The sequence below is a fragment of the Chiloscyllium punctatum genome, chromosome 44 (assembly GCF_047496795.1).
Source record: "Chiloscyllium punctatum isolate Juve2018m chromosome 44, sChiPun1.3, whole genome shotgun sequence".
NCBI lineage: Eukaryota > Metazoa > Chordata > Chondrichthyes > Orectolobiformes > Hemiscylliidae > Chiloscyllium > Chiloscyllium punctatum.
Window position 1 is genome coordinate 28025557 of NC_092782.1, and position 17871 is coordinate 28043427.

The 17871-nt window shown below is 39.7% G+C and overlaps 1 protein-coding gene across 7 annotated transcripts in view; it reads left to right on the forward strand.

Annotated features, from left to right (window-relative positions):
- The window catches only part of gramd4a (GRAM domain containing 4a), a 156303-nt gene that overhangs the window by 86477 nt on the left and 51955 nt on the right, over window positions 1-17871 (forward strand). For all 7 annotated transcript variants that reach the window (XM_072562558.1, XM_072562557.1, XM_072562555.1 and 4 more), the window contains 2 exons: window positions 602-722; window positions 2224-2282. In XM_072562558.1, coding sequence (XP_072418659.1) covers window positions 602-722; window positions 2224-2282 — 180 coding nt within the window. The remainder of the gene's footprint in view (window positions 1-601; window positions 723-2223; window positions 2283-17871) is intronic.

Genomic DNA, 17871 nt, shown 5'->3' on the forward strand with positions numbered 1-17871 from the left:
TCCATTTCCCTTTTGGTTGGTGGATGTTTAAAGAACCAGTCCTGGTACTAGTTTAAGAAAAGTCAGACATTTTACTGGTATACTAACCAAAAATAACCACCTTAACCAACGTCAGCAAAAGTCAAATCACAGTCTTCCATCTCATTGTGCTTTGTGGAATTTTGTTCTGCACAGAATGGCTATTCAATTTATCTACATAGACCATTGCATTTCAAATTAATTTGCATGAGTATCATTTTGAAATGGTGTGAGAGATGTAACAAGAAGTTGCATGAAAGCAATTTTGTTTCTTTGTCCTTTTGGGAAGAATTTTTCTACACTTTTTTGGCAAAGTTTTATGAATAGCAGATTGTAATAAATGTGTCCAAAACATGAAACTGGCCACAGGCATACATCATAAATCAACTGAACAAATTTTTGAAAAAATTTGATTGTAATTGGATTCTAAGGCTTACAATAATGAAGTCAACTTTGTGAGTATGTAGTTAGTTATGTACTGTGCAATAAATATCGTATGCTACTTCCTAGTAATGTGTTATGATTTTTGCAACCAATTTAATGTTGTTGTTAATGCATACTCTTTTATTTCTTTTCTAAACAGAAGAGGAATTGAGGAAACTTAGGGAAGAGACAAATGCAGAAACTCTTAAGCAAGAACTAGAAAAGGAGAAATTGAAGCGAATAGAGCTGGAACAGAAAATCTCTGATGTGATCAAAACCAGGTAAAATTGGTACAGAGCTAATCAAGGTTACATTGTTGCAGATGATGCCTGAAGAATATATCAAATTTACTTAAAAATAAATGGGTAGTAACTGTCTAATGTAAATGAGGGGTGTGATGTGAGAGGTGATGGTAGCTAGTAATTCTGGAGTTGACTATTATTACTCTTTAATTCAAGAATTAAAAGTAGCATGAACCTTATCTTTGAAATATTGCATGATACTGATATGTTTAAATGCAAATTTCAGCGGTACTAAAAGCACATGCTATTGAAGTCATACAGTATAAATGAATTATAAAGTCAGAGTGAAAGAATCCTTTAATTCACTAAGTATAGTGATATACTATTTCATCTTGCAGACATTTTTTGTTTGATAATTTGCAGAATTAACTTTTCTTAAATAGAAGATGGCTAATGTCCACTGTCATGGAAGGAAAATGCCTGTGTATCTAAATCCTTTTTGTAATAATGTCTCTGAAATTAGTTGAACACCAGTTGGCATTTGTGGTACAATTTTGTTTTCACTGATAATTTTAGTGCAACCACTGCTGACATGGACTGTATCCCACAACAACCTCTTACATTTATTTGAAAATGGGAACAACATTGCTGCATCATTTATTAAATGGTTCTGGTTTTGTCATTGAAACATTTGTTCTTCGTGCTAGGAGTACAGCTCCATGACATGTGACTATTTAACTGCAGAGAAATAGTAAACCTGGCTCGCACCATGCTGCAAGTTGAAATTCCTTAAGAAAATTCTCTGTTTTTAGTTTGTATTGTGCTAATTCATATGAAAACCTTTCTGGAATAATTAAGAAGTATATTTCATTCCTTGTACACCAATGACCTATCAGGCAAGACATATGTACTGAAGTAGGAGCAAATTACTGCTGATGCTGGAATTTGTATTGAAAACAAAAAATGCTGAAGATCACAGCAGGTCAGGCAGCATCCGTGGAAAGAAAGCAAGCTAATGTTTCAAGTCTAGATGACCCTTCATTAGAGCTGATGTTTAGTATGCTTTCTGTCCATGGATGCTGCCTGATCCATTGTGATTGCCAGCATTTTTTGTTTTCACATTCACTAAGGTGTTTGGTATTTCAATGAATGTGGAGAAAGTGAGGACTGCAGATGCTGGAGATCAGAGTCAAAGAGTATGGTGCTGGAAAAGCACAGCCAATCAGGCAGCATCCCGGAGGAGCAGGAGAGTCAACGTTTTGAGCATAAGATCTTCATCAGTCTTCATCTTCATCAGACTCTCTTGCTCCTTGGAGGTTGCCTGACCGGCTTTTTGTTTCTTTCCAGCACCACACTCTTTGACTTGATATCAATGAACAATCCTTGCTGATGATTTGCTTTAAGCGGGCTATGAAAATTTGAATTAAATAAATTTGAGCTGTTAAAATAATTACAATTTTAGATATTCTATAGTATTTAGTTGTCTAATTTGTGAAATATATGTCAGCATTTTCTTGTGTTCTCATCTTTTCTTTAAAAGAGGTGAAGACTCTTCAAGTCAGCAGTCTTTGAAAGTTCAGACTTCAGTCAATGGAACAGGTAATTTACACTGGTGATTTCTGAGATCACTTAAATGTTAAGCACAAGGAGTAAATCTTGCACATTAAAGCAATATTAAAGGACTTCATTTTGTGTATTCTTAACATTTAACAATTTTTAATGTAAAGTGAGTGCTCCAAGTGGAATTTCCACAGTATTGGTGTTGTGGGTAGATACTGGTCTTTTTATTCTGATTGGGTTCAAAACTTTTTTGGCTATAAATTTTGCATATGAAATGAGCAAATGTTTGAGCAATTTTCACTTAATTCACAATAGGAAAACTGCCCACTGTTTGGCACTATCTTGTTCTGTTGCTACTGAGTAGCTATATACTAAGTGGAAAAATATTGCAAGGGTGCGTTTAGGGATAATCTTCCTTAAGTCTAAGCTAGAATCCACAGATGTACAAGTTAGGTGGGTTGACCATGCTAAGTTATCCTGTAGTGTCCAGAAATATGCAGGATAGATGGATTAGCAGGGTTATGGGGATAGGGTGTGGTGGATGAGTCTGTGCATGATGCTGTTTGGAGGGTCAGTGCCGACTTAATTGGCTGAATGGATTCCATCTGCACTGTATGCATTCTACGATTCTGGAGTGCATTCTTGGACAACGTACAGGGGTATTACTCTCCTCTCATGAGCAATAATGAAAAGTCCTTGATGCTGATTTTGGCTGTACAGAAATGTTTTAAAAAGTTTTATTCTACAAAATCAATGTCCGTTACCTTTTCCATCACAGAACAAAAGTTCAATAAACATTAGAAATTAATGATTTCACAAATACAGCATTTCATTTGGTCACTTAAAAAGTTTTAAAAATTAACTCCGACAGCACATTTTTCTCTTAAAACTGTTAACATAGAACAATACAGTGTAGAACAGTCCCTTCGGCCCTCGATGTTGCGCCGACCTGTGAAATAATCTAAGGCCATCCCCCGACACTATCCCATCATCATCCATGTGCTTATCCAAGGATTGTTTAAATCTCCCTAATTTGCTGAGCTAACTACATTGGCAGACAGGGCATTTTACGCCCTTACCACTCTCTGAATAAAGAACCTGCCTCTGATGTCCTGTCTTAAATCTATCACCCCTCAATTTGTAGCTATGACCCCTCGTACAAGCTGACGCGATCATTCTAGGAAAAAGGCTCTCATTGTCTACCCTACCTAATCTTCTAATCATCTTATGTCTCGATCAAATCCCCTCTTAGCCTTCTTCTTTCCCATGAGAACATACCCAAGTCTCTCAGTCTTTACTCATAATATCCTGATAAATCTCCTCTGCACCTTTTCCAACGCTCCCACGCCTTTCCTGTAATTGGACGACCAGAACTGTACACAATATTCCAAATACGACTGCACTAGTGTTTTGTATAGTTGCATCATGACATTACAGCACCAGAACTCAATTCTCCTACCAATAAAACCTAACATACCGTGTGCCTTCTTAACAGCACTATCAACCTGGGCAGCAACTTTCAGGGATCTATGTACGTGGACTCCCAAGATCCCTCTGCACATCCACACTACAAGAATCTTTCCATTGACCCAGTATTCTGCCTTCCAGTTATTTCCCCAAAGTGAATCATCTCACATTTATCTGCATTGAACTCCATTTGCCACCTCACAGCCCAATTCTGCAGTTTATCCAAGTCCCTCTGCAACCTGCAACATTCTTCCACACTGTCCACCACTCCACCGACTTCAGTGTCATCTATGCCTGCGTCCAAATCATTTATAAAAATGATAAACACAAGGATCTGTTCCAAAACAGATCCTTGTGACACACCACTCATAACCGAACTCCAGGTCAAATACTTTCCATCAACCATCATTCCCTGCATACTTGCAGAAAGCCTACTAATCCACCCTGCTAAATCATCCTCAATCCCATGCCTTTGCATTTTCTCCAACAGCCTACCATGTGGAACCTTATCAAAGGCTTTGCTAAAGTCCATGTACACCACGTCAACTGCCCTACCCCCATCCACATGCTTGGTCACCTTCTCAAAAAACTCAATGAGGTTTGAGAGACATGACCTGCCCTTGACAAACCATGTTGACTATCTGCCGTCAAATTGTTGCTTGCTAGCTGATTATAAATCCTATATCCTAATCCTTTCCAAACATTTTCCTACAACAAACTTAAGGTTCACTGGTTTATACTTACCTGGGTCATCTCTACTGCCTTTCTTGAACAAAGGCAGAACATTTGCAATCCTCCAGTCCTGCGGACTAAACCTGTAGACAATGATGACTCAAAGATCAAAACCAAAGGCTCCAACACCACCTCCCTAGCTTCTCAGAGAATCCTCTGATAAATTCCAACCGGCCCTGGGGACTTGTCTACTTTCACTCCTTCTAGAATTGATAACACCTCTTTCTTACTAACCTCTATCCTTTCTAGTCTAATATCTCTTATCTCTTTCTTCTCCTGTAAAATATTCTCTTTTTCCTGAGTGAAAACAGATGAGAAATATTCGTTTAGCACCTCTTCGATCTCCACAGTGTCCTCACACAACTTCCCATTTCTGTCTTTGACTGGCCATATTCTTATGCTAGTCATCTTTTTATTCTTCACATGCTAAAAGAAAGCTTTAGGGTTCTCCTTTATTCTATCTGCTAAAGACTGCTCATGTTCTCTCTTTGCTCTTCTTAACTCTCTCTGTAAATTCTTCGTAGGTAATCTGTAACTCTCCATCGCCTCATGTGAACCATCTCGTCTTATCGTCAAGCAAACTTCTTTCTTCTGCTTAACAAGCGGAATTTCTTTAGTAAACCATGGTTTACCTTACCTTATCACTTCTTGGCTGCCTGACAGGGACATACCTATCAAGGACACGCAATATCTGTTCCTTAAACCAGCTCCACATTTCGATTTGTTCGCATTTTGATACCCCATCCTACGTTTTGACTAATTGGGCTTTAATTGCACCCACCCCCTATCTATAACTCTTGTCCTGTGGCATCGCTAAACTAAATGTAACCAAATTACCACGACATTGAACTCCCAGCTACCAACCCATGCAAGCTCACCTACCTTATTTTAGATACTTCTGGCATTGAAGTAGACACACTTCAAACAAGCTTGCTGTCTGCCAGCACACTCCTGTGACCATGAAATCCTGTCCATGTCCTCCCTACTTTCATCCTCCTGTGCATTGGAACTACACTTCAGGTTCCCATCCCCCTGCTGAGCTAGTTTCAACCCACCCGAATAGCACCAGCAAACTCCCTCCCCCCTCCCCAGGATATTAGTACCACCCTGGTTCAAGTGAAGATCATGCTGTTTGGAGAGGTCCCACCTTCCCCAGAATGAGCACCAATTATCCATGTACCTGAAACCTTTCCCCCTGCAGCCACATATTTAGCTGATATCTGTCCCTGTTCCTTGCCTCGCTATCATGTGGCACGGGTAACAAACTAGAGATAACAAATCTGTTATTTCTAGCTCTCAGCTTCCACCCTAGCTCCCTGAAATCCTACCTTACATCCCTGTCCCTCTTTCTACCTATGTCATTAGTATCTATGTGCACCATGGCTAGGGACTGGTCACTCTATACCTTCAGGACCCCAAAGGCACAATCTGAGATAGCATGGACTCTGACACCTGGGAGTCAACACACCAACTGTGAGTCTCGTTTGTTCCCAACAAACCTTCTATCTGAGCCTCTAACTATTGAGTCCCCAATGACTAACGCTCTCCTCCTTTCCCTCTATCCCTTCTGTGCAAGACGAACAGACTCTGTACCAGAGACCTGCACCCCACTGCATGCCCCTGGTAAGTTTCCCCCCCCCCCCCCAGCCCCCCCAACAGTATCCAAAATTATAGACATGTTTTTCAGGAGAGCGACCACAGGGGATCTCTGCACTGACTGTTTTATCCCCCTTCGAACAGTTACCCAGCTTTCTTCGTGTTTAAGTATCTTCAATTTAAATGTCAGTTTAAACTTTTACAGACAAAAATTGTGACAGTTAATCACAAAATACCATCTTTCAATCAGAGATGAAGAGGAATCTCTTCTTTCACAGGATAATGAATCTGGAATTCTTTACCATGGAGGGCTGTGAAAGCTGGATCATTATATTCAAAGCAATAATAGACAGAATTTTAAATCGGTCAGGGAGTCAGGGGTGGTAGATAAAAGGCAGGTAAGTGGAGTTGACAAGTCTCAGATCAACCATGATCTCCATGGATGGGAGAGCAAGCTTGATGAGCTGAATTGTGTGCTTTTGCTTCCTACATCTTATGGTCTCCTAAATTAAATCATGGTTTCACATTGAAGTAATGAATTTTAAAAACATTGACTGACAGATGAGTTAATGAGTTATGTCTCTTAAAGTATAAATGTGTAAGCTGTGTGGGCACTTCATAATCGAGATTTCAGTTTCAGGGCTGCGCGGTGGCTCCATGGTTAGTACTACTGCCTCACAGTGCCAGGGAGCCAAGTTCAATTCCAATCTCTGGTGACTGTGTGGAGTTTGCACATTCTCCCTCTGTCTGCATGCATTTCCTCCGGGTGCTCCAGTTTCCTCCCACAATCCAAAGATGTGTAGGTCAGGTGAATTGGCCAAGCTAAATCGTCTGTAGTGTGCAGGTTAGGTGCATTAGTCGGGTGTAAATGTAGAGGAATGGGTTTCGATGGGTTACTCTTCAGAGGGTCATTGTGGACTTGTTAGGCTGAAGAGCCTGTTTCCACACTGTAGGGAATCTAATCTAATCTAATATAAATCCTGGATTTGCATGTGCTTCCTAACGGTCCCATTTTTATCACATAGTGACCTCACAGTTCCCTTATCATGCATTGTTGATTAATTCAAATAAGCAGGAGTACATTGTAACTGAAAATGTAGTGAATGCACAAGTAGCTAAAGAAATACTGATGAGAATGCTTTCAAGAACTTACAAAAGTTAAAAATCTCTCATGGGTCTTGTTATTAATTGTAGATCTTCCAGATGGGTATTAATTGCAAAATAGATTGTAGCCCAAGGCAGCTGGGTGGATGCATTTGAAGTAAATTATATCAAACTAATCAAATAACTCGAAGTATTTTTTGAAAACTTTTCTGTCATTTTCCCCTTTCAGCCTGCTAACTAAAGTCTCAAATTAAGGTTTGTAACTTATCTAGAAAAATGTATACTTCACAAATAATGTAATTTAAATTTAACACTAAAATGGTCTCCTCTGCCTGAGTATTTTTTTAATTGACCACCCAACCACTTTGAAAAGCTTGGATTTGCAGTTGAAGTTTTTTCCAAGAATTCTCACTCTGCATGCTATTCACTCAGTACCCTAGTCTCAGCATGTACGACATTACTTAGCATGCAACATATCTCACTGTAAATGCTAAGGTGTGTGTATATTTATGTTCAGACAAGATTTTAAGGTTCTTAAGTTTATCTAATTGAATTGCAAACCTGCGAGTGAAATAGTTCTATTTACTTTAGATAATGATTCCTATTTAAACTAATGTTTATTGCTGAGACAGATGTGATCTGTAGTCTTTTATGCTTTTTGTTTTGAAATTTAAACGAAAGTTAAATATTGTTTACAGAGAATATTTAATATTTTTAGGGAGTATTTACTCCTTTCCGTGTGTAGACGTTGGAATACCATATTCTATATGGCCAAAAACATAGATTTGTCATTTTTGATTTTCCCAGCACTGGGACAGATTGAGATGCATCCAAGAATTTTGAAGAAAGTTAAAGTAGAAATTGCAAGGGCACTGGCCACAATCTTTCAGCCTTGTAAGGATAGGTTGACTCGGTTGGGACAGTTCTGCTTGGAGAGAAGACTAAAAGGAGTTCTGATAATGGTTTTCAAAATTGTGGGCGGACTAGAATAATTGGTTAGGGAAAACTGTTCATTAGCTTTAAAGTGATCTACAAAAAAAGCATGTGTGAAGTGAAGAAAACAATTTTTACTCAGCAGCAAAGATATGGAATGCACTGTCTAGTCATGTGGTGGAGGCAGGTTCACTTAAGGTATTTAAGAGGTTATTGGATGATTATTTGGGGGGAAACGCAGGAGATTGACAATAGGTAATGTTGTTAATTTCACAAGTGAATGTAGGCATAATTGGTTAAATATCCTTCTGTGCCATAACACTTCTGTGATTTCTGTCTTAGTTTGATTCTTGATAAAGTATTGGTAGTATCTCAATTTCTATTTTCCTTATTGTTTCAAACTATTCTATTTCTTGTAATAAATCTTATTGCCAATATTTATTCATAATTCTTGACTTAATCTCTTCAGTGTAGGTGATAATTAGTATTTGCCTACTTCTGTGTGTTTTTGATAATGAATCGTTTCCTACATGTCTTTCAGATAGGCAATACATCTGTAGGGATAGTGAAATTGTCAAAGAAAATAGCATCTCTTTCTAAAATTAACCAAGTGAATGTATTGCACACCTGACTTCATGCCCACAGCTGAGGAAAATGTTGTATCCAATATATTATTTTATGGGGATGTGATCACGATGTAAATGACAAGCTGCGTTGGTCGTTATATGTACCTCTGAACCAGGAGGTGTGGGTTCAGGACCCTGCAGCTCCAGAACTATGTGATAACATCTCTAAACAGTCGATCTGAAAATATCTCCACAGACATTCACATTGGAAACTGGTTTTTACACCGTCAACATGGATTTCAAAATTTCTCCTCTTCACCTATCCATGTTGAAATTGTGGCCAGAATCTTGTGCTTCTGGAGATAGTGAGGTTAGAGGTGGGAAGCCCAATTAGGTAGGATGGTGACATACCTGAACCCCACCTCCATCAAAATTAAGTTTGGGTAGGAATTTCCATGGTTAATTTACCAATGCCTCTGCCAATTGAGGCCCTTAAATGGTCCTTAATTGGCCACTTAAGAGTCTCCACTTGCTACCACTGCTGTTAACTCACCTGCAATGAGCCAGTTTCCATGCAGTTTGTCTGTTGCTGTGTGTTTGTGTAAGACTCATCATAATTTTGTTACGAATATAGACTCAAGAACTGAATTTCGGAAGTTAAACAGGAGTTACTAATGGTCATCAAGGCAGAGGCAATAGATAAAGTAGAACTTAGAACAATCACCATCAATAGGGAAATGGTACTAAGCAACCTATTAGGATTAAGAACAGACTAGTCTCCTGGGCCTGATGGCCTCCATCCTAGGGTATTAAAGGAAGTGGCAGTGGAGATAGTAAATCCATTGGTTGCAATATTCCAAAATCCCCTGGATGTGGGAGAAGTTCCAATGGATTGGAAAATGTCTAATATAACGTGTTTGTTCAAAAAGTGAGGGAGGCAAACTGTGGGAAATTACAGACCACTTAGTTTTAACGTCTGTTGTTGGAAAAGTATTCGAATTAATTATCAAGGAAGCAATATCAAGACATTTGGAAAGTCAAAACACTATCTATCAGCGTCAACATGGCTTTATAAAGAGCAAATCTTGTTTTACTAAGAGTTCTTTGAAGATTTAGCAAACAAGGTGGATAATGGGGATGCTGTAGATGTAATTTATCTGGACTTCTGGGAGGTGTTTGATAAGGTGTTGCACAAAAGGTTAATTCACAAGGTTGGATCATATGGGATTAGGGGTAATTTATTAGCCTTGATAGATGACTGGCTGATGGATAGGGACAGAGTGTCAGCATAAATATGTTTCCTTCTAGATGGCAAGATGTAACGAGTGGGGTGCCACATGATTCGGTCCTTGGATCCCGGCTCTTTACAATCTATATTAATGACTTCGATACAGGGGTACAAGGCTCTATAACCAAATTTGCAGATGATACAAAATAGGCGGGATGATAAATTGCAATGATATATGGATATAGATAGGTTAGGAGAGTGGCCAAAATGTGATAGATGGAGTTTAATGTGGATAAGTGCGAGGTCATGTGTTTGGTTCGAAAAAAAATGGGAAGATGGCCTATTATCTTAATGGGGAGAGACTTTGGTGTGCTCCAGTGTAGAGGGATTTAGGTGTATCCATTGATGGATCATAGAAAGCCAGCATGCAGGTACAGCAGATAATAAAGAAAGTAAATGGAATGTTCGCTTTTGGAATAAGGAATAGAATATAAAGGAAGGAGGTATTGGTGAGACTGCACCTAGAGTGTTGTGCACAGTTTTGTTCCTCTTATTTGAGAAAAGATGTAGTGACATTGGAGGCAGTTCAGAGAAGGTTCACTAGATTGATCTCAGAGATGAGGGGTTTGTCGTATGAAGAGAGATTGAGCAGTTTAGTCCTTTGCGCTCTGGAATTTAGAATGAGGCGAGATCAAATTGAGGTATTCTAGATGATAAAAGGTGTGGATAAAATAGACATGGAGTGGGTACTTCCTCTTGTGGGGCATTCTAGCATGACAGGTCATAGGCTTAGGATAAGGAGTTGCAAATTTAAAACAGTTGAGGAGAAATGACTTCTTCCAAAGGTTTGTGGAATTTGCTACCCCAAAATGTGGTGGATGCTGAGACAATGAGTAAATTTAAAGAGGAGATGGACAGATTTTTAATTGGTAATGGATTAAAGGGATTTGAACGGAAGGCAGGAAAATGGGGGTGAGGAGCATATCAGCCATGATCGAATGGTGGAGCGTACTCAATGAGCCGAAGGGCCTAATTCTGCTCCTATATCTTATGAACTTATAAGGCAGATTTTGACTGAAAATGAGGTTGAGGAATCAAAGTTAAATTGATGTCAGTGGAAATCTGGCGAAGACATTACACAACTAGAGTCACAGCTTTAAAAAAGATAGAAGATTGTGCTGTTGGAGGTCAGTCATCTCAGTTGCAGGAGCTCCTCAGGGTAGTGTTTTAGTCAAAGCAATTGTCAGCTGCTTCATCAATGAATTCTCCTTCATTATAAAATTTCCAAAGTGGGAATGTTCCCTGGTCAAGTGCAGTGTTCAGTTCCATTTGTAAAATGAAACAGTGCATGCCTACATGCAAAAAGACCACGACAACAATCCGTTGTGGCCTGTTACACAGCAAGTAACATTCACATCACTCAAGCGTATTAAGATGACAAACCCCAGCAAGAGAGAACTTAACAGTCTCCTTTTGACATTTCATTGGCATTACCATCACTGAATTATTCCCTAGAAATTTCTAGGGATTAACCACTGATTAGAAACTAAACTGGACCAATTGCTTAAATACTGTGGCTATGAAAGCAGCACAGAAGCTGGGAATTCTTGTTGGGCAGGCTTTGAAGAATGAGGCACAAGTCAAGGGTACAATCGGGCAATTTCCATTTGCCTGGATGGATGTAGCTCTAATAACATTTGAGAAGCTCAACACTTCCCAGAACAAAGCATCTTGATTGATTAAGCAGCTCAAAAATCACCTTAAACGTTCACTCTATTCAGTGCCAGGACATACAGGCAACCATGTGCATCATCTACAAAATGCACTGCAAAAACACACTATGGGTCCTTAGATGGCACTCATTTAAAAAGTGCAGTCTGCCACCTAGGAAAAATGGATAGCAAGCCCATGGGAAAACCACAGGTGGCAATTTTCCATCCAGGTCGCATATTTCTTTGTCAGGATGATATTTGACTGTGCACCATGGTCACTGGATCAATTCATTTCTAAACAGTACTGCTGGTCTGTCTCTACCACAGGGACTGCAACAGTTCAAAACAATGACCTATTAGCACCTGAGTTCTCAAATGCAGTTAAGGATGGGAAATAATAAATAGTCACATCGTATGACCAAGAAGGTATTGAAAAAGTCAGTTATCTTGACAAGCTGGCTGCAGATCATGGAAATTCCTGAACTAGATGCACTGCTTGGATTAGTGAGAGTCTCATCAGCTGGTGAGCAAGCGAGAGATCTGCGCTGTGTCTTTTAAAGGGAGGTCCGTCAAATCTAATGCAAATAAATTATTGGCATAATTACCAATGGGCCTTCATCTGAGATTTTGCACCCTAAGGCCCAGGTTCCACGCAGTGAGAGTTGCCAGACTGAGGCCAGCAACTCTTCCAATCAATCATCAAGTAACACAATACTTCTTGTGGAATCAAAACGAAACATCATTGAGTAGGTTATTGGTGACTAAATGTAGCTTTGTACCGCTTTTAATGATACCTTTCATCAATTTGTTAATGGTTGAGAGTCGACTAATGGAGTGATAATTCGTCAAGACGGATTTGTCCTGCATTAATAGGCATGGAGCAACTTGGTAGGAATATCTCTAGTTTTGGAGAGCAAGTCTTCAGTCCTTCAATTGGAATGCTGTTGATGCCTATAATCTTTGCTATTTTCATTGTTTCTAGCTATTTGTTGATAACCTGTGGAGTGAATCACTGGGTTAAAGGCTAACGTCTATAATAGGGGTCTCAGGAGGCAGAGATGGTTCATCTACTCAGCATTTCAGGCTGAGGATGAGTGTCTTTTGTGCTGATTCACTGGGTACCACTATCACTGAGAATTGAAATGTTTGTGGAGCCTATTAATGAGTTGTTTAATTGTCCACCACAGTCCATGACTGGATACAAAAGGCCTACAACAATTTAATCTGTTTTTTTTTTGGTTATAAGATTAGATTAGATTACTTACAGTGTTGAAACAGGCCCTTTGGCCCAACAAGTCCACACCGACCCTCCGAAGAGCGACCCACCCGGACCCATTCCCCTACATTTACCCGTTTACCTAACACTACGGGCAATTTAGCATGGCCAGTTCACCTAACCTGCACATCTTTGGACTGTGGGAGGAAACCGGACCACCCGGAGGAAACCCACACAGACACTGGGAAGAATGTGCAAACTCCACAGAGTCTGTTGCCTGAGGCAGGAATTGAACGGGTGCCACTGTGCCACCGTGCCACCCAGAGCATCTCACAGCCCACATTGTTCACCACAGCCCAACAGAGATTGTTGACCACTCTTGCACATGCTTGTAGTCCAGTGTTATAATTTCAACTTGGTCCTCCCACAAACCCACTTTGTTAGATAGGTTCTTGACTTGGGCAACTCAGTCCATGGTAGTGCTTGCAAACTGTCTTTGGTGAGGGGACTTCACATTGACAATACCTTCCATTATGTTGTTGGCACTATCACTGTGCTAAATGGGACAGACTTCAAACAGATCTAGCAACTCGAGACTGGGCATCTAAGAGGTGCTGTGGGAAATCAACAGCACAATAATACTCCAGCACAATCTGCAACTTTGTGGTCTGACATACCCTCCACACAACCATTGTCATCAGGTAACGGGATCAACCCTGGATCAATGGAGAGTACAGGAGGGCATGTCAGGAACAGCATCAGGCATATCTATAAATTTGGTGTTAACCTGTCTAAGCTATAAACAGGGCTACTTCCATGTCAAACAATATAAGCAGCCAGTATAAAAAGAGCTAAGTGATCCTACAACCAATGAATCAGATCTAAGCTCTGCATATCTAGTCAGAAATGGTGGTGCACAATTAAACATTTTACTTGAACAGGAGACTCCACAAATAGCCCTATCCTCAATGATGAAAGAGCCCAAGACAGCAGTGCAAAAGTTAAGGCTGAAGCAGTCTCAGCAATCTTCAGCTAGAACTGCCAAGTGGATGATACCTATCAGCCTTTTCCAGTGGTCCCCAGCATTCCAGATACCAGTCTTTAGCAAATTCAATTCACTCCATATGACACCAAGAAGAGGTTGGAGGCACTGGATACTGCAAAGGCTAAGGGCCCTGACAACATTCCAGCAATCATACTGAACACTTGTGCTTCAGAACCTGTCATTCCTCTTGCCAAATTCTTCCAGTACGGTTACAACACTGGCATCTACCCAACAATGTGAACAATTGCCCAAGTATGTCCTGTATGTAAAAAGCAGGTTAAATCCAACCCAGACAATTACCACCACATCTGTCTATTCTTGATCATTAGTGTCATCAACAATGCTGTCAAGCAGGACCTGCTCAGCAACAACCTGCTTAGTGATGCCCAGTTTGGGTTTCACCAGGGCCACTCCCCTCTTGACCTCATTACATCCTTGGTTCAAACATAGACAAAAGAGTTGAATTCCAGAAGGGATGTGGGAGTCACAGCTCTTGATACCAAGGCCACATTTGACCAAGTGTGGAGTCAAAGAGCCCTAATGAATCTGGAATCGATGGGGTATTGGGGGCAAACTTTCTGTTGGTTGGAGTCATACCTAGCAAAAAGGAAGATTTAATTTGATTTATTGTTATGTGTACTGAAGTACAGTGAAAAGCTTTGTTTGCGAGCAGTACAGGCAGATGACAATAAGCAAGGATATGCAGATCATAGAGTGAGAAAAAACTTGGATAGTGTAAGACATACAGGTTACACTGCACAGGACGTGTGCTAGGCAAGATCAGCATTATTTGAAATTAGAGTTCATTCATTAGTCTAATAACAGCAGGGAAGAAACTGTTATTGAACCTTCTGATGCATGTGTTCAAACCTCTGTATTTTTTGCCTGACAGAAGTTGTAGAAAAGTATTACTGGAGTGGGATGAGTTGTCAGTGATGTTGGTAGCCCTTCTGCAGCAATGAGACATGTAAATGGAGTCCATGGATGGGAGGTTGGCTTCTGTGATGGTCTGGGCTATGCACACAACCTTCTGTAGTTTCTTCTAGTCCTGGGCAGAGCAGTTGCCGGACCAGGCCATTATGCTCCCAAACAGTATGCTTTCAGTGGTGCATCTGTGTAAGTTGGTGTAGGTCCTCATGGATATGCCAAATTTCCTTTGCTGCCTGAGGAAGAAGAGGCATTGCTGTGCCTTTTCCCTGTTGCATCTATGTAGGAAGTCCAGGACTATTCACTCCTAGAAACTTGACACTTGGTCATGATTTTTGGAGTTCAGTTATCTCAGCTCTAGGACTTCTCTGCAGGTGTTCCTCAGGGTAATGTCCGAAGTCCACCATCTTCAACTACCTCATCGGTGACCTTCCCTCAGTGATAAGGTCAAAAGAGGGGACATTAGCCCTGATTGCATAATATTCAGCCACACTTGCTACTCATCAGCTACTGAAATAGTCCATATTCAAATTCAACAAGATCTGCACAACATTCATGATTGAGTTGTGAACTGGCAAGTAGCATTCACAACACACAAATGCTAGGCAATGACCATCCCAGTAACATGTGATCTAACCACTACCCTTGACATTCAATGGTACTATCATCAGTGAATCCCCCACTATCAACACCCTGGGGATTACCATTGACCGGAAACTCAACTGGACTCGTCACATAAACAGTGGCGACAAGAGCATATCAGGTTATCAATACAGTGGCAAGTAACTCACCTCTGACCTATCCAAAGCCTGTCCACCATCTACAAGATAGAAGTCAGGACTGTGATGGAATTTTCCCCATTTACCTGGATGGGTGAGCCCAGCATGTGCTTAGGTCCTACATTCTACTCATTTTCTATCTTTGATCCCAGTAATGCATCTACACTGTCCAAATGTTGTTACCTCCAGACATGATTGTCTAATTTCCAAATAATCTATAAATCCCAAATTGAACTTCTCAAATGTGGTCACCAGCTTTTCATTCTATACTGAGTCCCTCAGATGCAGCCACCTATAACGTATTTTGCGCCAGGTTGTTGCCTCATAATATATTACATTTAAACTTTTTGTTTTCTTTAAATCTCTACCTCTTGCCACTAGTTTCTCCCTCAAAAATACTCTAACCTTTTGTGTTGTTTTTCCCACCTGACCTCCAGCACCACTTATGCTGAAATTTGCAGAAGTGCTTCCCCATCTGTCTGTCATTTGTAAAACCACTCAACTTTTGCTTTGAAAATTTTTTCTTAAAATCTAATAATTTGACTTAGTTTTCAATGCTGCCTCTTAGTCTATCTGTTTCCATTTGTGAAGCAATGTTAAATGTTGACTGGATTTTTGAAGGTATTTGTGTGCTTCTGTGTTTAATACAAACGTTTTTTGTGAAGACAGTATTGGTTAGAGTACTTCATGATCCTTGGCAAATGCATCAGGGGAACTGATGTCTTGCACAAATCAAACCCATTTCTGCTATCTGACATCCAGCAAATTAAAGTTGTACATCGCAGAAAAGATTCAGATCCAGTTGAAGATTTACTTAAGTTAATGGCATATTTTTAGGTAGTTTATAAAACTTTATGATCATGATGCAGTTTACCTGAGAAAGAAGGATATTTTGCAGGACAAAATTATAGTTGGTGGATTGATGTGATTGTTTACCTGCTGTTTTCAAACATTCCAACTAGTAATGTCAAGAAGCGCGAATAGATGCAACTTGTTGACGAGTCTCTTTACCATGATTCTTCAAACACCTCCAGGAAGTCTATTGAACTTTGCACGGTTCAAGATTAAATGTAAATATATTTGTTGAAAGATGGAAAATTCATCCCTCTTCATTAATCTCTGGGTTACCTTAAGCTCAGATATTAAAGAGGATGCTTATTATTTAGTGCCTTATATGCTAAACATGTAATTTTAAAATGCCTGGAATTGGCAATGGATCTGTGAACATGGTGAAAGGGAGCACTGTTGTCAGTCTTTAGCTCTGCCAACTTCTTAAAGTTTGTGGAGTTGTTAAGTGTGCATCCCTGTGAGGAAAGAATCCAGTCTGTCAGACAAGTAGAATGTTAACATGAATATTTGCTCAGTATTTTAATTTGGAGACCTTAAGTATGAAGATGGGCTTCAGTGCATGTCTGACATCTGAGCAACATGGTTTTCAGAGAACTGGGTGAGAGAATTGGTTTGAAAGCTGAAGGTTGCATTCTGATGATTGTATGGATGATCAAGTTGAAACCAGTTCTGAAATGAAGTTGCATTAGGCTTCTTCCGAGAAAATCTCTGAGCTAACAAGTTGTGTTGAAGATATGATTGCTATTATTTCCTTTGTAAGAAATAACATGATATACCACCAAACAATTGTGCAACACTTGCTGTAATTCTTAGGCCAAGAGGTCTGGTTGCACCATTGGTTGAGACTTCGGGACTCCTTTGCAGAAGGTGAAGGGGCATTGACCTCTTTGGTGAAATTATTACCAGATTAATAATTGGGTTCCAAGGGATCAAATGTTTTTGCAAAAAAAAACTTTGTATTGCTGTGATTTTCCAAGCTTTAGGTATAGTTTCACCAAGATTGTGTAAATGCTTAAAGGTTGCATTAGATATGTACCACTTTGTCTGTTCATTAACTTCAGAACAAATGGACTTTGTCCTAAAATTAAAGCTCGGCTATTGATGAATGGAATGAGCAAGCAAATTTTCTCTAAAAGGGCAGTAGAAATCTGGAAACCTCTGCCCCAAAATACTGTGGATTTAATAGAAATTTTTAAGAAAGAAATAGGTATAGTTTTGTTGGATAAGAATGTCCGGGAATTTAAGCTACAGCAGGTAAAAGGAGTTGAGAAACAAATCAGCCTTGACCTTATTGATTGGACAGAACATTGCTTAGAGACTCACTTGTTAACTCTTGGAAATACATTGATATTTTGTATTTTGAACTGAATGCTCTTCAAAAGTGGTGGCATATAGTGAATAGGTCAAATTGCTTACCTGTACTATATTATTCTATGATTCTGTGAATTGACATTTCATCAATTCCTTTTTTAAT